At 38.7% G+C, this 23227-nt stretch overlaps 1 protein-coding gene across 1 annotated transcript in view; it reads left to right on the forward strand.

The window, feature by feature from the left end:
- Positions 1–23227, forward strand: part of LOC122798675 (zinc-binding protein A33-like) — a 397012-nt gene that overhangs the window by 229511 nt on the left and 144274 nt on the right. Inside the window, exons 4-5 of the mRNA XM_044067767.1 lie at positions 6357–6379; positions 6472–6650. Of these exons, the coding sequence (XP_043923702.1) occupies positions 6357–6379; positions 6472–6650 (202 nt within the window). The remainder of the gene's footprint in view (positions 1–6356; positions 6380–6471; positions 6651–23227) is intronic.

Consider the following 23227-nt stretch of genomic DNA (forward strand, 5'->3'; position numbering starts at 1 on the left):
TACAGGCTGGATAGCAGCAGATGCAGAGTGAGTTTTTTTAGTTTTTTTTCTTGAAAGATGGCTGAACCCTGGGGTAGGTGGATTCAACCATGGTACCTCGGGTCAATAGCTTTAAGCATTGATTCTCCAGATAAATGGATAAGGAAGACAAGTGGCTATAGAGAGTTTTAGGCACTATAGCCTGAGAGATAGCACACTGGGTATGGTTGTGCATTGTACCTAAACAGAAAAGGCACTTCTCGTGTCTGTCCTTATGGGGAATCTGCCTTCCACACTCACATTTCCCCTTCCTGGGGGACATAATCCCAAATATAACAGGAAAAAAGAAAAGAAGAAACCCCAGTGAGGCACTTACTTGTAAGAGGTTCAGTAGGATCCAGCTCAGTGAAAGGCGTACAAACCAAAGTTCTCATCACAGTAGGCAGAGCTCCTTTTTCTGCTGTCGATTGGTGATTGCTTCTTCCTCTATATCCAGTATTAATTGTTATTCTGTGCTGATTTTTCATGTTGCTAGTGTACCTGTAAGCCATCTGTTATGACTACCTCTTGTCCACCTCTTCTTTTGCTGCTGCTATTTAACCCTTGCTGTGTTCTGCTTTTCAGGGTTTTCACCTTCCCAGTCAAACTGCACTGAACTGAATTTAAGCTGACATGTTTTAGATTATTATTCCAGTTTTAATATAGCTTTTATCAACAAATGCTTCATATAATTACTGCAGTATTAACGAGTATTTTATTTAGTAAGGCACACTTATGCCCATGATACTTTCTTGTATTTGAAATATAGTTTACAATACAACTGACTATCAAAGCAAGCATGCAAAGGAGGAAATGTGGAAGCTCAGGAACAGATTTTAGTGTTCTTAGGCCTTAGGCACTCTTACATTGAGCTGTGCAAAAACAGGAATAAACATTCTCTGAATTACACCACTGACATGACACTCTTATTACCAATGTTTCTTCCCAAACTTATCATGATCATTTGCTTCCACCACCAAATGTACCCCTTATTCCTCACTCAACGAATCAGGATAATTAGTCTGTGATGTGACCAATTTAGTGGGAAATGATCATGATCACTGAAAACAAGACGAAGAATCACAACTTATATTGTTAAACCATGTGATTGATGAAGTCAGTTGATCAACTATCATTTCTATACTTCTAATTTATATAACTGTGTATGCTATTTAATTGCCTTGCACTGTGCTGCGCAGAATATAAGTTCATCTCTTGTACAGACACAGACGAGTTGGTACTGGACATCTCAGAACCAGATAGACAACTCGCTTCCATCAGCTTGACACTGAGAGTACAACTGAACTAGCGGTTTTATTTTTCGAGATTATTCAACAAAAGGCCGAGATGTCCAATGTTGATGTTTGTGCTGGTTTTTCGTTAGTCACTATTGTTTGAACTTGAAGAAAGTGCGGTTTACTTCAGTATTTTTGCAATCCCTGGTAAAAATTTGTTGCAGTAAATTGATAAATAAACAGTAAGTAACTGGCAGTAAATTTTTTGCTTATCATTTTAAGCGTAAAATTCTCAAAAAAATTCAATTAAGGGTTTATTGTATTAATTATTCCTACTTTATTATTTTTAATTTCTTTAGGTAAAATTAATTATATACTATACTTCACTATTTGAAAATTGAAAAACAAGGTTTTGTTTTTTATGAATCTTCATTTTATTCAAAATTTGGTGCCATCAATTGGACTTGATCCATATTTTCTTTTAAATGTTTTTTGCTGAAAAAGTAATATAATCTTTTTTATTAAAGGTTAACCTCATTTAAAATGTCTGATGGATATAAGTGAAAGCACAATTCTGATTTTGGAAAAAGGAAGAAAAAATTGAAAAGAACTTGAGTAAAATGAATGGTTCATTGCTTACATATATACATGTTCCACAGCTGCTGAGCAGTACGGCTACCCTTTGTCAATCAAAACATTTCCGTTGTGACAATCATAGGTCTGTAGATCAAAAAACAAAAGAAGATCAAGCTAATGCGAAATTAGAAACGAAACAGACGGATTTGATGCTGTCAGCATTTGATGTAACTGCAAATCAAGGTAAATTAGAGGGTCTATATTAGAACATTGAAGTGTCAGAACTTCAAATGTTCTAATATCGAACCCAATTCAGCAAATGCTGACAACATCGAACATTCAGAACAGCAAATCTTTTCCTAGGGAAAAAATTTGCTGTTCCAAAACACATACTCACAACACAAGCACACCAAACAAACAGCAATCCACACACATACACCTAAAATTTTACATCTAACCCTACACTAAACTGTACATACACCACTAACTATCCACTTACCTTAACCCAAACCCTAACCCTAAGGTCTGTCACTATCGCACACTCACCTCACTCGTGCCCTAACCCTAAATCACCTACCCCACCCTAACCCTCATGTCCACACAATCGCACATTTACCTGAACCCAACCTGTAATGTTCCACCACAGCGCTGAAAATAGCGAAGCGACAGAAATGGAAAAACAAATTCTTTCTCTGGGAAAAAATTTGGTTTTCTGCACCTTCGCTATTTTTACGGTTCGCTGAATAGGGTTTGGTATTAGAACATTCAATGTTCTAGTAAAGACCCAAATTAGAACATACAAGTGATTAAAAAAAACAAGAAGCGTCCATTACTATTTCACCATCAGGTTTCAGTACTGATCCAGCTAAATGGGAAATAAATGCAGATCTCATTCATTACTTCACCCAAAATATGCTATCTCAAAATTTGGAATCCAATTTGAAATCAACGTTTAAACAGTTTGGCAAAAAAGTAAGATATGCAAAAAAAAATGTTTTTTTACAGGAAAATGAGTAATGGTGAAGTATTTAAGAGACTGGCTAATATTCTCAAAGTGTACTGTTATATGTGCATGTTATTTAGAAGTGGATTTAATGAGTTATCTAATCAGTTTCAAACTGTATTTGATGACTGGAAAAATGCACATGCAAGGATCACGTCACATGAAAAATCAAAAGAACATCTCACTGCAGTATTTACAATGCTACAATGCCAAAATTCTTTATTAACTGATATAGAATTGCAAATGGAAAAGCAAAAATTAAGTAATTACTGAGGTTTTAAGAAAGGTAATTGTGGAGGTTAAATTCCTGGCAGAAGGAGGTTTGGGTTTTCGTGGTGATAATGAACTACATAAAAATCCTAACAATGGCATCTTCCTTGGGTGCATTGATCTTTTGTCAGAGTTTGATCCTTTTGTCAAAGAACATATAAGAAGATATGGAAATCCACGCAGCAGAAATATTTTGTACCTATCTTCGACCACATATGAAGAATGTATGAAGTTATTAGTATCAAAAGTATTGACGCAAATCAAATCTGAAATTAATGAAGCAAAAGATTTTGGATTGAGTGTAGATTCATCCCCAGATATAAGTCACACAGATCAATTATCAATCGTTATTTGTTGTCTAGCAAAAGAAGACAAAGTACATGAGCGCTTCTTAATGTTTGTTCCTATTGAAAAACATAGTACTAAATATCTTTTTGACATAGTCGCATCTACATTTTACAAACATGGAACAGACATAGCAAATTGCAGATCTCAGTCATATGACAATGCCAGTAATATGAGCAGGATATATTCTGGACTCCAAGCCAGAATCAAAAAATCAGAAACTGGCAGTATGGGTTCCATGTGCTGCTCACAGCCTACATTTATTAGGGATCATGTTGACAGAGAGCTGTTTGGCTGCCATTAATTTTTTTCAGCTTTTTGCAGTCACTCTACACATTCTTTGCAGCCTCACCACTAAGATGGTCTAAACTAAATATGATGGAAAATGCAATTTTGATTAAAAATCTATCACATACAAGATGGTCATCCAGATATGATGCTGTCAGATCACTGAAGATAAATTACAATCAAATCTGTGCAACACTACTTGATATTTCAGAACGTCAAAAACAAAACCGGACAGTGGTTCATGAAGCAAAAGCCTTGATAAACAAGCTAAATAGCTTAGAAATAGCATTAATGACAGTCATGTGGGAAGGTATTCTGAAAAATATTGATAGATTAAATAAAGCTCTTCAGAAACCTGGAACTGAGTTGTGCACAATTGTAAAATTATATGCTGGACTTCTGGTTATTTAGTTGAGGTTTAAGTCAAGGATAAATGTGATGACTTTGAAAAAATGGCTAAAGACCTTGTTCAAATCTTTGATTAAAAACAATGCAAAGACCAAAATTGGAAAAGAAAGAGACTGTTTAAAGAAGCACCAGAGGAATTAGCACAAAAACTGACTGCAAAAGATGCATTTCGAATTAATATTTTTTATCATATTCTAGATTTGCAATGATGATGGACAGGTTGACAGACGAGATCAGACAGGAGTCCCCATGGACTATGATGTTTGCAGATGACATTGTGATCTGTAGTGAGAGTAGGGAACAGGTGGAGGAGACCCTGGAGAGGTGGAGATATGCTCTAGAGAGAAGAAGAATGAAGGTCAGCAGGACTAAGACAGAATATGTGTGTGTGAATGAGAGGGAGGATAGAGGAATGGTGAGGATGCAAGGAGTAGAGGTGGCAAAGGTGGATGAGTTTAAATACTTGGGGTCAATAGTTCAGAGTAACGGTGAGTGTGGAAGAGAGGTGAAGAAGAGAGTACAGGCAGGATGGAGTGGGTGGAGAAGAGTGTCAGGAGTGATTTGTCACAGACAAGTACCTGTAAGAGTGAAAGGGAAGGTCTACAAGAGGGTAGTGAGACCAGCTATGTTATATGGGTTGGAGACAGTGGCTTTGACAAAAAGGCAGGAGTTTGAGCTGGATGTGGCAGAGTTAAAGATGTTAAGATTTGCACTGGGTGTGATGAGGGTGGACAGGATTAGGAATAAGTATATTAGAGGGTCAGCACAGGTTGGAATGTTTGGAGACAAAGCCAGAGAGGCAAGATTATGTTGGTTTGGACATGTGCTGAGGAGGGATGCTGAGTATATTGGGAAAAAGATGCTAAGGATGAAGCTACCAGGTAACTGGAAAAGAGGAAGGCCTAAGATAAGGTTTATGGATGTGGTGAGAGAGGACATGCAGGTTGTTGGTGTGACAGAGCAAGATGCAGAGGACAGGAAGAAATGGAAACAGATGATCCGCTGTGGCGACCCCTAACGGGAGCAGCCAAAAGAAGATGATGATCATATTCTAGATGTACTAGTTACAGAAAGGATAAAACGGCATGCAGCATACAGTATGTTGCATGATACCTTCAGTTTCCTTTCAGACATATCTCTAACAAAAGATGAAGTTAATTTGAAAGCCAGAGACTTAGTTCATATCTATTCATCAGACTTGGAAGAAGACTTCATTGATGAATTTCTTATGTTTTCTTCATTGTACAAAGATAACAAGTCAGTAATTGAAGTGACTCAGCTGATAAAATCCCATATAAAAGATAAACTTGTTACAAGTTTTCCAAATGTACACATTATGTCGAGTATTTATTTATCAATAACTGGAACAAATGCAGAAGGAGAAAGATCATTTTCTAAACTTAAATTAAGAATTATACGCTGTCATCTATGAGCCAGGATTGCCTCTTGTCTTTGGTTCTTTTGTGTATTGAAAGTGACATTACTTTTGATATTGGGATATAGGGTTGGGAGGGTGGCCTAAGGGTTAAGGTGTTTGCCTTACAAACACAAGGTACAGGGTTTGAGTCTCACAAGGGATAATTGGCTAAGCTTAAAATGGCTCGCAAGGGCAGTTAGCTTAGTACTAATCTATGAACCTATATGGACTTTAAGGACATTATTAAAGACTTTGCTGAAAAGAAAAGTCAAATAAAGAATAATTCTTAGGAAATACCTAATAATTTTGAATTGTTGGTTCTGTAATGTAATTTTGAATTTTAGTTAAATTAGATTTCTCACTCTTTTTATTTTTAATAATTTATTTTTTTCAATTTGTTTGCCTCCTTCATAGGCCCTAAATTTTTTTTTTAGGTCCTAGGCCTACAGTGCCTAATGGGAAATCCAGCCTTATGGAGGCCTGTATATAAAACAGACTCTACCAATGCTAACTTTTGATATTCTGTCACAAGCAAATGCATTCATTGATAAAGGAAGCTATAAAAGCATTCTTTATGGTATTCACTGCAGAGATAAATGCTAGTGAGTTTATTACAGATAACTTTCTACCTGAAGAAAATAGCTGTTGTGCCAGCACTTTTGTCCTTTCTCTGTCCTTCATTAATCATGACAGTAAAATTAAGCATTTGTTTTTCTCTTCATATTGATGTATATGCAATCAAATCACCATAGAGATGCACAATAACATTATAAAACTTTTGGTCTCTTCCACACAGGGCATCACAGATGAAACAAAAAGGTATGTAGCTAACAATGATCTTTCTGTTTTTGTTTAAAGCCCTGCCCACGGTAAGTGAAATAAGTTACACTGTTTCCATTCTTTATCACCAGCATCATGAAAAGAACAAAAGAAGAAGCGGAGGTAGACATTTGTGAATCATGGATACCTAAGAAAAAGAGGAAAGGTGTATTTAATGGTGAACCTTATACTGGCAGACTACGTCTCGGGGTATACAGAGGCCCCCTGCAGTACAGGGTTTGGAAAGAAATGCTTTCTGTCGTCAACCCAGGTAAGAAACAAATCTCTGTCATCTATAGATAATTTACTGTGAGTGTGCATGTCTGTGTGTGTAGCAAGGAGATCCTTATCCATAAATCTGAAAATAAGCTGTTAAAATTTTACTTAAATACTTATGCACATTGCCTTTGTACTAACATCTACATACAATTTTTTACTATTCCATTTTATTTATTAATGTTTCTTTTGGAAAGTCTAACTGGATAAATTAACCAATTTTGGCATAGGGCTGTGGAGGAAAGTTCAAAATATGTTATATACTGACAATAAAAAATAAAATAACAGAACACAATAGACTTGAATGAATGAATAGGCAGGTACCATGGTTTGAAGGACAAGGTACTGAGAGAACTTGAGACTTTTTAAGATCACAAACATAAACATTTATATGAATCATTAATGCAGGATATAATATGAAATGTAGGCCTGCATTGATACTGGCAAACTGAGTGGCAGGTATTAATAATTGGCTGTTCAGCAAAAAAGAAGTTCAAGGTCCAGCTTTGCTGAAAGACATGGCTTCAAGTAATCTAGAGGAAAAAAATCAGATCTGCTCAGAGCTAATTAAAATAAAAAAACATTGAATGAGTATATAAACTCAAATTAAAAGGCAATGGAAATGCAAACAATGAAAGAAGCTTTAAACAGATATTGAGATGAGCTGATAAAACTGAAAAAATCAAGGTCAAAATGAAGAAAAGGCTGTCTGAGTATGAAACTGCTCAAGAACAGATGCAAAAAAATGTTAGAATTACAGGAGAGAGCATATAAGGAAAATCTGAGATTTTCTGCTGTACCAGAGAAACTAGTAGGAACAGACTGTATTCAATTTTATGAAATCACAAATAAGCAAATGGACTGGTATTCCACAGCAGGAACTGTTAATTGAAAGGGCACATTGTGTGTATATGCCAAATCTAGTCATAAAAAGCAGCCAAGACCTGTATAAAATAGAGATGCAAACTTACCAGCAGAAAGAGTTGATAATGACAAAACTGTTTCAGAAGGGCAACATATTAAAACTTAGAGACAGTGGAAAGTTTGTGTTATTTGCTGCACACCAGGCACAAGAGAAACATTTATAACAGTAGTCAGGGAGTGCTGAAAGGCAGGTGTGAGATTTAAGCTGCTGTATCAGAATATTTCCCTAGAGAATCAAAGCCATTTTTGGATGCAAAACAGGCTAAGGAGGAAATATAAAAGTTTGTTCAACAAAAAGTGAGCCATCAAGTGGAAGTAGACTCTGCTTCTCATTATTGTAATAATAAAGCACACGGAGAGGCATTGCCAGTAAAACCGTTTCCATTGCTCCAAAGGAAAATGCTTGTGCGATAGAGAAAAGCACAGCAGTTTACTAGTACAATCAGAAGTACTTTGGAATTGAACCAGAGTCTTTAGTTGGGAGATGGAAATGAACAGGAAAAAGACTAGCAACATGGAAATTAGTGAAAAAATTTGAGGCTGCAAAGCATCAATCACATTTGTGGAATATGGCTACCTAAGAAAAAGTGGAAATATTGAACTTTTGTTGGCTGTGTTAAACATTTTGAGAACTGAAAGGCATTTGCCTCACTTCATGTCACTAATATTTGAAAGTACACTGAGGACAAGGGAGGATAAAGGAAAAAGGTAACTGTAACTAAAACAATTTCTGTGTTTAGAAGTTTATATGAAATCTTTCATGATTAAATTTCATGTTTATAGAAAAGCATTTTAGTTGCTCTTGTGTGTTATAAAGGTACTAATGTAAGCAGATGCCTTTTTCCTTTCTTCTTTTTAATATAAAATGTATGCATTACAATGCAAAAAGTGAAGAAGACTAGACAAAAGCATGTTTAAGTTAATAGGCTGTAATCTTGGGTTGTTGAGGTGGGGGATTGGGTGTAAAAGTTTGCAGATCATAAAATATGTAGAGCTGATATATTTCCTCTTACTTTTGCATGGGTGAATGTCTGGATTAAGACCGTTAGCTTAATCTAATAAAATATTTTAAGTGGAAACACGTGAATACAAGAAGAATGAATATAACGAAAAGTTTTCCTTTAGCAAAAATGTTTCAGCTTGTCATTAGAAGCTTGCAACCCAGGACTACATTTTTTCTCTTACGTTTTTATGGAGACAAGCTGATTATAATGCAATAAAAAAGCCAACACATTGTTTCTTCAAGGCTAAAAATGAATGTTGACTAAAGCATGCAAGTTGTTTTTCACATCTGGGATGGGAATAAAGATAAAAGAAGAAAATACACCAATTAGTATAAGTAGAAGCACAGGACAATAACATGTGTCTTAGCATGGATAACCTCAGCTTTAGATTAATTAAGGTTTGTGTTTGCTGTTGAGTTGGGACAGTTGTTCCTATTAGGAAGTTTTATACGTTTATATGTTCATAGGAGATTCCTAGGCTAATGGCATGCCTAGCCATTATTTCTCAAATTTTACCCAGTGTTCATTCCCTAATGGCTAGAGGATGGCTGAAGATTGTGCCTATGCCTTTGAGTATTTTGCCACCTCAGCAGTGAATTTATGATTCCTAATCCATTGATCCAAACTGCATTTGAAGTGGGTCAGAGAAGGGCTCTGCTTTACATGAATAAGAAGGCTGTTCCAGAGAAGGGGTAATCTCTGAGACATATCTGTCTCTCCAGCATATTTTGTTCTTGTCACAAATCCCTAGATCATGTGTCGCTCATACAGTTTGTCTTATGAATGTGTAACAGTTCCATCAGGGCTGGATTTGTATTTGCATTGTAGGTTAGGCATAGATCACCCCTAAATAGTCATAGGAGACAGAGTAAAGGGGTAAGGCTTTTAGTCTAGCAGTATAGAACATCACACCCTGTAATTTTTTTCCTTTTTTTTTTGTTTTTTGTTTTTTTGTAAGGAACCTCTGAGCCTGCTCCAGCTGTTGCAAGTAAGTGGTCAAATATATGCCAAAAGGTGCATTGTACTCAATTATTGGTCTGATGAGGCTGAGTATAGTGGGACTATAACTTCCTTGAATGTGGATGTCATGCCTTTACTTATAAGCTGTGCCACATAAAAGGACATTCTCAGCACTGTAGACACATGTCAGTCAAACTGCAGGCTACTCACTATCTGTGTCCCTAGATCTCTCACCTCTGACTCCAGTCTAAGGGATGTGTGATTAATGTCATAATTTGCAGGGGGTATTTGACTTCCCAAAGGGTATGATTATGTTTTTTTTTTTGCATTTAGTTTTAGGCCATAGCTGTGGCTCCAATGGCTGAGTCAGTCTCCTCTGAAGGATATCTACATCATTGGTGGATTCACTGACTGACCACAACTTGCAGGTGTCAGCAAACGTAGTCAGCCAAAGGTCTTCTACATTAGCCTTAACTTCAGATCAGCATATTCTAAACAGGAGAGGTCTCAACAGTGAGTTCTTTGGCATACCACTAGTAACTGGCCTCTGGCTGGATCAGGATTCACCCACTCTAACAACATGTGTCCTGTCCATGAGTCATTTGGCTATTCATCTGGTGATGGTGGGATTCATGCCCAGTTTTGTGAGTTTATCTATAATATCAAAAGAGCAAATTCCAGGTGTATATCTAATGACCACAAGAAACAAGTTAGTTTCTTAGCGCTTTCATTCACTCATTTAATACGTGAACTTCATCAGAAAAACCCTTAGCTAGGACAGGGTAGGCAATATAAACTGTTTTACCCTCATCTGTGGCCCAAGTGACTTTCTCAAAGAAGACCACTAGATTCAGCAGCCATGACCTGCCCTTGAAAAAGCCAAACTGGGTTGAGTCCAGTATTTGGAGGCTCCCTATATTGTTATCAAATCCATGATTATTCTTTCCATGGTCTTGCTTAAAAGACTAGTGAAACGCATGGGTCTGTAATTTCCCAGGTCTGCTGATAGTCTCCCTTTATACAGAGGGGTGACTGTTGCTGTCCTCCACTCCAAAGGGACAACGCCACTCTGGAGTATACAGAGAGATGACTGTTGCTGTCCTCCACTCCACAGAGACAAAGCCAGTCTGAAAGCTATGGTTAAACAGAGGTCCTAGTGGGCCTGAAAGGTCCTGCTTCAAGCTATTTAAGGGGCATCCTGAGATATTGTTGGGACCCATCAAAGCTATGTTTTTAGCTTTAGGGAGTGCAGTGATGACCTATTCCTTGGTGATAACTAGTAGAGGAGTGTTGGAGGGTATTTCATGGGGTAAATGGACATGATGGGGAGATGAAATTTGAGCCAAATATATTGGCCAGCAAATTTGCTATATTTTCTGGCCGAGGATACATAATACCATTTACAACTAATTCTGCACAATGCTGGGTGTTACCCTTAAGTTGAGGACATAACTGAAAAATGCCTTATAGTTATCCTTAGCTTAGGGTTAAACTTCATTATTTGAAAATGTGCATAGTTTTGTGGTCTGGGGTGTTTTTTTTTTTTTTTTTTTTTTTTTGAGGGTTTTCATTGAAACAAAACATATTGTAAAATGTAACATATATTCCAATGTTGATAAGATAAAACTGTATGAAGGATCAACTTGCCAAACATCAGTGGATGCATGTATTGCAAACGCTGGAAATGAGTGCAAATTATGCTACAGAAGACACATTTGGGAAGAACTGAGCATTTGCATTTGATAAAGAAATGATTTCAGGATGGATATTCTGCAGAATATCAGGGACAAAGGAAAAGAGAAGTACCTGTATTAATTGGCGGAGGAGCTCCAATAGTGATAAAGGGAGGGAAAACGATAATAATGGCAGATTTGTGGTAGTATGAGGCTACTGGCAAGGCATGAGGATTACACTGGCATGTATTTATAGGCCAACTAAAACTGCTCTTGTGGAGCTTAAACAGATTTGGGCAGAAATAATCAGCTTTTAGCAGTGAATATCACTTACAGGTGGGGACTAGAATTTGATTTACAGCAATGAGAGCGTATCTGGGGGATCTAAAAGGGAAAAATTAACAAAATAGGGTAACTTTCTAAAGAAATTTATGAAGATATTTGGTATGGAATGCATGAATTCAGAAGTACACACTGACATAATTTGCATATTCTTATTCCCAAGGTACAATAACTGGGCTAGACTAGACAGAAACTGCATTGCACAAGAACATGAGCATTTAATTGAGAACTTTGATACACATCCAGTAACTATTTCAGATTATGCACCAATAATAACAACTAAGATAAAAAATGTGGGGTAATGAAGTAAAAATGAGACACTGGCACTTCCCCACCTACCTGTTAAAAAGAGAGGAATTTAAAGAGTGGGTAGTAGAAATTATTCAGGAGTCATTAGGGAAGTTTAAAAATTAAAGCTAGTGAGTGGGATGAAATGAAAGCAGAGTTTAAAATTTGGGTAGCAATAAAAGAAAGAGAGATATGCTTAAGAAGTTACAAGAATTGTTTAGAGGGGCTGACAGAGGTTAAAGTATAGCAGAATAAGGGGAATCTTACAAAACAAGAAGAGGCGCAGTTGCAGAGTGCTAAAGGGAAAATAAGGGAGTATCTGGATAATGTGTATGAGTTTAGAAAGATTTAGACAACAGAAATTAGAAAACATTGCTCCCAAACTTAAGGAGCCAATAACAGAAAATAACCATACAGGTTACAGATATTTTGGAAATTTTATGAAAGTCTGTATAAAGCAAAGATATTGGGAAATTGAGGAAATGGACAACTAGAAATATTTATAGAATACTTAAATATGACAAGGTTAGATGTAATTGAGGTTCAACAATTAACAGTTAAGATAGGAAGAGATGAGATAAATGCAGTGATGTATAATCAATCTGCAGAAACGTCTCCAGGAGTAGATAGTATTCCATTGAAGGCATAAAAGCGTAGGAGGGAAGAAAGTGATAAAGATCTGGAAAATTTTTACAATATTCTAAAATGTAGAGAGTATAAAGGAACAGTCCAGATAAAATCACTTTACCTAACAGATCTGGGAGGCTCTCTCTCTGATACCCTTCCTATGGCTCTTAAACATAACACGAGCAGAAAGCTATCATTTAGAGTGGAAAGGGGTGCTGATAGAGCAGGGCAGACACTCAAGAAATAAGGAAAAATTGGGATTTTGGATGCAGATCCTTAAAGGAAATAACAGCAGTCATACAGAATGTTATATTCATAATGTAGCAGAAAACATACTAAGAACCAGTCCAACAGGGGAATAGAGAAAGGAGATCCTGATGATAGGGATGACTGCAATTAGGGGTACAGAGAATAGGCAAGAAGGCTGGCATTTATTGGAGGAAGCTGGCAAAGGAACCAATGTGTTAGGAACAAATAATTAGAGAGGGAACGGTAACAGAATATATAGAGATCAAGAAGTCTTTTGGAGTGCAGACTAAAGATTACCTCCTTATCAGGGACTGATATCAAAGTATAGGCAAACAGAAAGGGATAGGGGAATCCTAACTGAAAGATGAGCACTGGTTGAATTTTTAGATGAATATAGAACTGAAGCTGCTGTTAGAAAAGGGATAATTAGTAGAGCATATAAAATACTTCATGATAACTATAGGAATCAATCAGAGGATGTCAGAAAAGATTGGGAAGTGAGGTTATATAAGGATTTCACAAAGAAACAATGGGAGTACATATGTGTGGCTCCCAAGTATGCAACAAAGTCTAGAAGACTTGGTATTTTTTCCTGGAAGTGTTTGTACAGGTAAGTAATTTGCCAAAAAACATGCAGTTGCCTTGCTTTATTTATGCTTAATGTTCCCTTTCTGCCCTTCTTTCTATTTGCTTTGCTCATTTAGTCTCTTTTCATGCCCATTATACTTTCTTGTGCTCAATTAACTCTAAACATGCTTGTTTTAATTTAAACATGCTTCTTTTGCAATTCTGAGGTAATTCTGAACTCCTTATGTACTTTTCTGATAATCATTTTATCAAATATCTTAATTTCAAACATTTTGTTTAATCAACAAACTTTTTATGCCACTCGTTTGCTTAGTAAATGTTTCTGTGCTATTAATTTACTTAACAATGCATTATGTGCCCTTGTAATGCTCTGTTATATCTTTTTTTATAAAATAAATTGTGCAAGTTTTCCTTTCATTTAGTTCATTTCTGGCCCTTTTTTCCATTCGGTTCACTTAGCTTACCTTCACTGTTTACTCTGGACCTCGTCACTCTGAAACGCAGTCTCTAGAATCCTGGTTCTGACACCATGTCGCTCGTCTAGTCAGGATGAAATATACAAACATTTGTGGGTTCTGATCAAGCAGCTTTATGTACAAGCACATCATAAATGAGGCTAACTAACTTTAATTTATAAACAAACTAGCTGTCACACACATACATGTTAACACTCTGGCTGCACTCTCAGAATGGGGTCTATGTTAAAACATTGAAGTGTCAAAACTTCAAGTGTTCTAACATCGAACCCAAAACAGTGAACGCTGAAAATAGCGAAGCTGCAGAACATCGAATTCTTTCCCAGGGAAAGAATTCGGAGGGTCGTTTCTGCAGCTTTTCTATTTACTTCACTGTGGTGCAAAGGTTATGGACTAGGTTAAGGTAAGTGTGCGACAGTGTGGGACCTTAGGGTTAGGGAGCGGGTTAAGGTAAGTGGATAGGTAGTACTGTATGTATGGTTTAGTGTAGGGTTACAGGTAGGGTATTGTAAAGTGTATGTGTGTGTATTATTTAGTTTGTTTAGGTATAGGTGCTTAGGGTTACTGTGTGATAGTTGTGGACCTTAGGGTTCGGGAGCGGGTTAAGGTAAGTGGATAGGTAGTAATATATGTATGGTTTAGTGTAGGGTTACAGGTAGGGTATTGTAAAGTGTATGTGTGTGTATTATTTAGTTTGTTTAGGTTTAGCTGGTTAGGGTTAGTGTGCGATAGTTACGGACCTTAGGGTTAGGGAGCGGGTTAAGGTAAGTGGATAGGTAGTACTGTATGTATGGTTTAGTGTAGGGTTACAGGTAGGGTGTTGTAAAGTGTATGTGTCTGGATTATTTAGTTTTATAGGTTCATAGGTTCATAGGTTCATACTAGGCTATCTGCCCTAGGGCATTTATAAGCCTAGCCAGAATGTGTTTGGCTTTCGCCACCCATTTTAAATTTATTTTGCTATGCCCTTTTTCGAGGTTAGTATACTGTGCCTCTGTCTAACAGTGACACAGAAGTGATACCCGGGGTAAACCTACAATCTCCCATCCACTCATCAAGATTCCTCTTGAAGAGAGTCAATGAGGGACTCTGCCTAACCTGGACTGGGATTTTATTCCAGAGTGAAGGGAGCCTCTGGGTTATGAATCTGTCCCTCCAGCATGTCCTATTTATTTCAGTACTGAGGTTTAAGTCTCTCGAGCGCGTAGCTCGATGGGATTTGGATTTTCTGAGGTGCAGCATGTCCATTAATTCCGGGTTGGACATGGCTTTATACATCAGGCACAGATCGCCTCTGAACAGGTGGTATGCCACTGAGTAGAGCTGGAGTTTCTTTAACCGGGCAGCATATGGCATCTGTTTGAGCCCTTTGATCCTCTTGGTGAGGTACTTTTGGGATCTTTCCAGTTGCTGCAGGTGTCTGGTAAGGTACATCCCAAAAGGGGCATTGTAATCAATTATGGGCCTGATGAGGGATGAGTAAAGAGGCACGATGACGTCCCTTGATGTAGATGTGAATCCCTTCATGATTAGGTGGGCTATATAAAATGTTTTTCTAACCACTTTGGCGACATAGTTGTCAAATAAGAGATTGCTATCAACTTGGGTCCCCAGGTCCCTAATTACTTTTTCTGTACTTAATGGATTACCACCTATGTGGTAATTTGTGGGCACTTTGTTTTTGCCAAAGGGGATGACTATACACTTTTTGGTATTTAGCTTGAGGCCATGGCTCTGGCACCAGTTGTCTGTTTCTATGAGGCCCTTTTGGAGGATGCTTGTGTCGGCTGGAGAGTCGATTATGGCGCCCAGTTTGCAGTCATCTGCGAACTTGGTCAGCCACAGTCCTTCCGTGTTGGCCAGTACCTCCGAGAAATATATACCGAACAAGAGACGTCCCAGGACTGAGCCTTGTGGGACACCACTTGTAACTGGTTTGGAGTCTGACATGGCTCCAGCAATTCTAACCATGTGGGTTCTGTCCTTGAGCCAATTTGCAATCCATCTAGTGCCATAGGGGTTTATATTTAAGCTGGTGAGCTTATCTATAATGCCTGAGTGGGGTATTGTATCGAAGGCTTTTGCAAGGTCCAGGTAGGCTGTGTGGACCACCTTCCCCTCGTCACTGGCCTTGGTGACTGTTTCAAAGAAATCAATCAGGTTTAAGATGCAGGATCTGCCCTTAACAAAGCCAAACTGGGTAGGATCCAGTGTTTGTAGGTCCCCAATATCTTTATTTATGAGGTCCATGATGATCCTTTCCATAGCTTTGCAGACCAAGCTAGTCAGGCTTATGGGGCGATAGTTTCCAGGATCCATTGAGGCACCACCTTTATGGAGAGGGGCCGCTGTTGCTGTACGCCACTGTTTGGGCACATATCCTGTAGTAAGGCTGAGATTGAACAGTAGTTCTATGTTTGGGTTTAGCTCTTCTTGGAGTTCATGTAGGACGCAGCCCAGGACACCGTCTGGTCCCATTGATGCTGTGTTTTTTGCTTTGGAGAGGGCGGCTCTTACCTGAGCATCTGAGATGTCAGGGGGGCAGCACTCTGCTGGGATAGATATTTGCCCTTTTGGTGGGGAGGGGGGGGAGAAGTTTGCGCTGAACTTGTCAGCTAGGATGTTGGCAATGTCTGTGGGTTCGGTGTATTTTTGTCATTTTGGACTAATTCTGAGCATATCTGGGAATTACCACCCAGGTTCCTAACATAACTAAAGAAAGCCTTGTGATTATCCTTAGTGTTCTGTGCAATTTTTCTCTCGAAGCTGGCCTTAGACAATTTTATGTGTGCCCGTAGTGTTTTGCTAATACTGATCAGTGATGCCTTCCCTTTTTGGGATTTTGCTCTATCATTTAGTAGCTTCCTCCTTCTATTGTATAGTTTGTTTATGGCTGGGGTCCACCAGACAGGACGTCTGCCTTTGGAGGATTGGGTCTTGGTTTTATTTGGGATCGCATGATCCATGCATTCCTGAAGGTGTTCATAGAATGCATTTATAAAGGATTCTGCGGTCTGGGCCGTATTTTCCACAGGCCCGGGGGCTTTGAAGGATTCCACCTCAGTTTTGAGGAGTGTGAAATTTGCTTTAGAGAAGTTTTTCACTGTGGTTTTCTGGACAGGGGGTGGGGTCGGGATATGAATATCCAGTGAGATTAGTTTATGGTCTGATCTTACCAGTGAGGGATACAATTCTGGTCTGGAGCATAGAGTCCCCATGTTGGTGATGATCAGGTCCAGTATGTTTTCCCCTCTTGTGGGAGTGGTAACAAGTTGTTCCATAGCATTTGAGTTTATAAATTCTAGGAACCTTTGGGCTAGGGTTTTGGAGCTAGAGTAATGCTCCCAGTCTATGTTTGGGTAGTTGAAGTCACCCAATATAATGGTGTTTGGAGAGACCTTCATATTTTCCAGTGTTTTCAGGAAGGCTGAGTGGGGTTTCTGGGTTTGGGAGGGTGGTCTGTAGCAGGCTATAAACTGGAAGGCAGTTTACCCACTGTTAGTTGCACATGGATAGTCTCTGATGCTTTGTGCTTTGCCACCAACCTGGAGGTGTGGGTATCTTTGATGAATATCGATACTCCTCCTTCTTTTGTGGTTTGGTCCGTTTTGGGGCCGAAAAGCATGGTATGAGGTATAACCTGGTAGTGCTGGGGTGCTCTCTGGAGCCCTGAACCAGGTTTCTGTTACTGCACAGATATCGATGTTCTCCATGCTAAGGAGAGTTTCGAGTGCGTGCATCTTGAGGTTTAGACTTCTGGCATTGAGTAGCATTACTCTTAGTTTCTTATCCCTTGTGATACCTATTGAGGTGGGTTTGTCTTTTGAGCCTTGCCTAAAAAAGGCACTATGGGGGTAGCAAAAGCCTTTGCCAATATCTGAAAGCCCAGGGGTGACAGGTGCAAGCCGTCCCTAGCAAAGCATCATGGCTTGTCGAGCATATCATCCCAAGCTGACAGGCATTGGATCCCCTTTGAATGACACCAGTACTTAAGCCAATTGTTGAAATTGATCATCTTGTCTTCATATTGTGGCATTATTCTTGGTGAGGGTAAGATGCTACTCAAGGTCAGGGTCATACCGGCCTGGGCTACATGCTCAGAGAGCTCCTTTATGTCTCTTTTCATATAGTCCAGGGAGGTACGTCTCAGGTCATTCACACCAGCATGGACAATGACTGAGTCATATTTGTACTTGCCTTGGAGTGACCTGAGTGCTTATGTTATGTGGCGGATTCTAGCACCCGACAGGCTGCTCACCTTGACCCTCTCCTTGTTCAGCCTGGTGAGCGGGACGTCAGTGTGCCTGACGATAGAGTCACCTATTACAAGTGTATCAGGTGTGTTGTTTAGTCTTAAGGGCTGTGACTGTTTGGCACACTGGCTTTGTGAGATATGTGTTGCACGTGTTTTGTTTTGGGGTAGCGGCTGCTTGGGTGTCTGCTTTGGAGGTCTCTGCTGCTTCGGCAGATCTTTATTTAGAGCCTCCGAGTATGTTTTTGTGTGATTATGTGTTTGGTTTGCTGTCGTGGTAGGTCTATGTGAGACTGGAATTGTAGTGAGTGTGGTTTCCTTCTCCTCCTGACTGGTTATGCCAGTACTGAGTTGAGAGAGCTTAGCCTCCAGTTTGGCTATATGGTTGCATCTCTCACATGTGTTGGAATTTGTTGGGAGGAGGAGAGGGTTGTCTGTATACATGAGGCAGTTGTAACATTGACTCAAGATTCCCAGATTCACCAGCTGGACCGAAGAGGAGATTGACAACTGACCTTTGGACATGCTAGAATAATATTGGGAATTCCTTAATAATTGAAAACCAGGGCCAGTGGGGAGTGAGGGTGTAGTGCTTTTAATTTTTAGTGCTGACTTATATAATTGCTTTAGTGAGCAAGTGCCAGGTAACTTAAGTGCAATGTGTTACAGGTAACTTACATGCAAAAACGACAAACAGTAACTTTCTTTCAAGTGAAACAAGGAAATAAGTACAGTAAGCAATGCAGATATCACTAGTGATCCACAGAAGAGCTGAGAAGCCGCGTATTAGGTGGAATTAGCGTTCCAGGGAAATAACAAGCAAACAAACAACAAGCATATAAACAAAGCTAGATTCAGCAGGCCTGGATCTAGTCTATGCTACAGCAAACAAGGTGTGCCAATTTCAGTAAGATACAGTTCAAATATTCAGGCACTATAAACCTTTAACCAGAAATTCCCAGCTCAGAAGGGCAGAGTCCAGCCTCTTCTCCCACAAGAGTGCAGACCACAAGCCTTCTTAATGTAAAATAACTGGCCTGAAGCCCAAGTGCTTAAACCAGAAGTAATACACTTTAAGAATAACAGACACTGGGCTCTCAATCAGCAGTTCCCAACTTAGAAGGATGAAAGCTACCTGTCCTGCCACCACAGTGCATGCCACAAACCTTCCTAATGTAAAACAACTGGTCTGAAGCCCAAGTGCTTAATCCAGAAGACTAAGAATGATAGCTACACTTGTTCAAGTTACTACCAAGCAGTAATAAATACAATTGAATACTTTAGAGAATGCCTGGATTAGTGCTCAAGTTACACAAACAAAGCTAGATCCAGCAGGCCCGAATCCAGTCTATGGCCACAGCAAACAAGGCACACCAATTTCAGTAAGATACTGTTCAAATATTATGGTGTGCTTGTGATGTATGTGTGTTTCTCAGAACAGCAAATTTGTTTCCCTGGGAAAAAAAATCGCTGTTCTGAGCATTCGATGTTATCACATTTCGAGATTCCAAGTTCGAGCTTATGGTGTTTGATATTTTGGAATTTTGATGATGTGATATAGGCCCCTCAAAATGGCACTGAAGCTCACACATGCTTGCTATTTATATGCACATGCTGTCCTTGGAAATACTTCTTAAAGGTACAACACACACACTGTTCTACAAAGGGTGTCTAACTATCTTCTTTATCTTTCTGTCTTTGCCTTGCAACCTCATACAGTCAGGCAGATGGCAATTGTTGGAGGTGTAATGGGGAAGGAAGAGACACCTGCATGAATGTTTTTATAAAGTAATGAGTAGGTAGACTTTAAAAACTCCCTGCAATGTATTCTGTCAGGAATACTGGGTGAGCAAATGAGTGTAACTAAGGAAATTCATTTTCTCATCTGGGATACAGGATCTGAACTGCCTAGACATTGTAAACTCTTGTTAAGTTTCCTTCTGACGGCTGCCAAAAAAGCAGTGTAACAGAGATAAAACCAGGAAGTGGGATCTATAGCGAGGGGAAGAAGTAAATTACATTGAAAAAGCGGAAATTATTGGAACAATACATGCAGAAAAATACTTTAGAGAATGATTGAGGTTTAGGAGAAGACAGGAATTGAACAACTTATACAATATTTATTTATTTATTTATTTATTTTATTTTACATTTCTTGACCGTGATAGTCCGACTGGATATATGTCCACTTTCAGCAGAAACCCAGGAGAAAAGCTCCAGATAACACAGATACAATATAACAGATATGAGTCAAGCATATTTACAAAATGTATTTATTTATTTTATTTTACATTTGTTGACCGGGAGAATCCGACTGGATATATGTCCATTTTCAGCGGAGGCCCGGGGAGAAAAGCTCCACTTTTACAGTAAATTACATACAAGTTACATAGATACATATTAATACATTATTGTAGTAACAAACAAAGTTAGAGAAAAAGGGCATATCATAAATGTAATTAATAATTTTTTTTTTTTTTTTTTTTTTTTTTTTATCTGCTGGATAGCATTCATAGACAAGACATCATTGTGAAATCAATAGACACGGACAACAGCGTAATTATACTTATACTAGGTAGTCATCATTTCAAAGGTGTAAGAAGAGTGTTAGGTAGAATAAAGAAGAAAGAGAAAAAATCTTAAGGGGGTGAGAGAGAAGGTCACGGAGAGTACAAAAGAAGGAGATTGCTTGATAGAGGAGAAAAGAAGTAAGCTTTTAGGAAGAAGTTAATCTGGATATGAGCATTGGCAAAGCCAGTGAGACTGAAAATGGTGGGTTAGAGTTTTTTTGAAGTGGGGTAGGGAGGTAATGGTAGTGATACTGGGAGGGAGGGAGTTCCTCTAGTAGGTACTCACAATATAGACAGTGTGTAATAGTATACAAAAACAGGTTGCAGCAAGCTATTATGAGCAAGAGATGCATACAATATTAATTTAAATAAGGCATTGAATAAGTTGTGATTAATCAGGGTTAGTACAGGGACAAAGCCAGTGCTCTTTAAAATACTGTTTGAGGCCTTTTTTGAAGGGACTTAAAGAAGGTTCGAGGGTAAGGTTAGATGGAAGTGAATTCCAAGTTTTACCAATGACGTTGGCAAACAGAGAGTCACCGGCTGATTTAATGGCTTTGTGGGTTTGCACCAACAGTTTATTGGATGGTCATAGTTGCCTCATTAGATTGGTTTTAGATTTACATTAGATTAGATTGATTATATCGTATAGAGCAATATGTGTGATGGCTACTGTTTCTAAATGTGAACTTGTTAATATGGTTTGATTACTTTTATGTAAATATATGTTTGCCTATGTCACAAGTGGTAATTCATTAAAGATGTTTAAAAAAGTGTACCATAGCTGTTTTTTCACTTAGTATTGTCCTGTCTCTTACTTTCTGCCTATATTCTGTTATCAGTCCCCGGTATGGAAAGCTACATCTAATCTGCAGACCAGATCTCTGCTTGGCTTCATGCAGCTCACTTAATTTTCCCTCCCTAGTCATTCGGTACTAATGTCTTGGTTCCTTTGTTAATTTTCTCCAGTAAATTCCAGTTCATCTCGCTAATTTTTCTGTACCCGTACCTGCACTTATCCCTTTTGGTAAGACCTCCTTTCTCCATTCCCGTGTTGGTTTGGTTCTTAGAACACTTCCTACTACATTATGAATATAATGATGTCCTTAATCAGGTCACTGCTGCAGTATTCCAATACTAATGGGTTATCTCACTGAGGTATCTTGATGTCCATTTGGTGAATCAAAGCCATAAACTTTCTGCATGCTCATACATCAGACATATGACTTCAGCCCGTGGACATACAAGTGTAAGACACTGACTTAGACTATCCTACTGCCAGCCTGAATGCAGGATCTTCACTCCCGTCAGGCTACTCTTTTTACAGGTGTTGATGCTAACACCGCCCAGACTTACTTACATAAGTACTCCATTGAGGAACATTCTTTACTTTTGACTGTTTTGAAAAGATTTGTTAATTAATGGCAGTTAAGACAGAGAATTGTGAGTGTGGTAGGCAGACCCCTTATAAAAAAACACCACTCTCATAGTTTATTATGTCTAGGCATGGACTGTAATTACAGAAATTGTAATGTCTGCCAATTGCTTCTTCTTAAAACCCTCCATAGCAGGCTTTTCCCCTCTAAATATTTATTTACAGATCCAGTGTGTACAGTTTCTCATGCAATCTAAGATGACAGAGCCTTTGGCCTAGAACATCCTGCTTGGGCCTAAGAAGAAGTTCCTATTGAGATGCAGCAGGAATTTGTGGTATGTTGAACTCTTCAGATACCTACTACTGTGACCCTGCAGATGACAGTTATGGTGTCTGACACCCGCATGTCAGATGTGAGTGAATGTACCACCACATTAGAGAAGGGTGAAACTAGGGTGATCATTTCACAGGAACCGGTGGGCATAACTCAAATCCTTGTTACAGAAAAGGTACCTGGCACTTTGACTAAGGTTTATCAGGGCTCTGAACCAACATGCTTTGTTAGGGCTGACATCACTCCTAAGAAGAAGAAGAAACAAAAAACAAGCATGTTTTTTCCACTCAGATGCAGAAAAGAAAGAATGACTTTAATTCTTAAGAGTCTTATACAAGGCAATGTTATCTTTAAAAGCACCTTCTTTCCCTTTTCTCTACTCCTTTAGACCTCCCCCCAAGAGAAGGAAGAATTCCTTAGCATACTTATAAATCATTTCCCTAAGCAGCTTGCTTCTGGTTATGATGACACTTTGTCCACTGACTCATACACTGAAGAAATTACCTTTGATGGAACTCTCTCAAATGACAAAAAAATTTGACTGGGAATACAAACAAGTCAGTGACAGCCAAAAAAGATACTGCAGTTTGCTTAAGGTAGTGAGCCTTATGCCCTCTCCTTTTCCTCCAGTATTAGAGGCCTTTCTGATTCCATTTGCATCCACTTCCAATATTTTATTTTATTTTCCTTTGTACTTGCTTTCTGGGATAGGGAAATGATCTCTTTAGACCTTTTTCAGACAGCCTGGGAGCAGTATCTGGTTGTTTGACTTGCTCAGAGTAACACAGTTAGACAATGGAGGCTGATGGTATCAAACATTGCACCTCTGGACCATAGGAAATGGCTTAACAGCTCAGTAATTCTCCATGCCAACTGCCAGACAATTCCCTGATTCACAAGCCCCCAGCTC

This window comes from Protopterus annectens, chromosome 3.part1 (genome assembly GCF_019279795.1).
Source record: "Protopterus annectens isolate FY-2018-M chromosome 3.part1, PAN1.0, whole genome shotgun sequence".
Taxonomy (NCBI): domain Eukaryota; kingdom Metazoa; phylum Chordata; order Ceratodontiformes; family Protopteridae; genus Protopterus; species Protopterus annectens.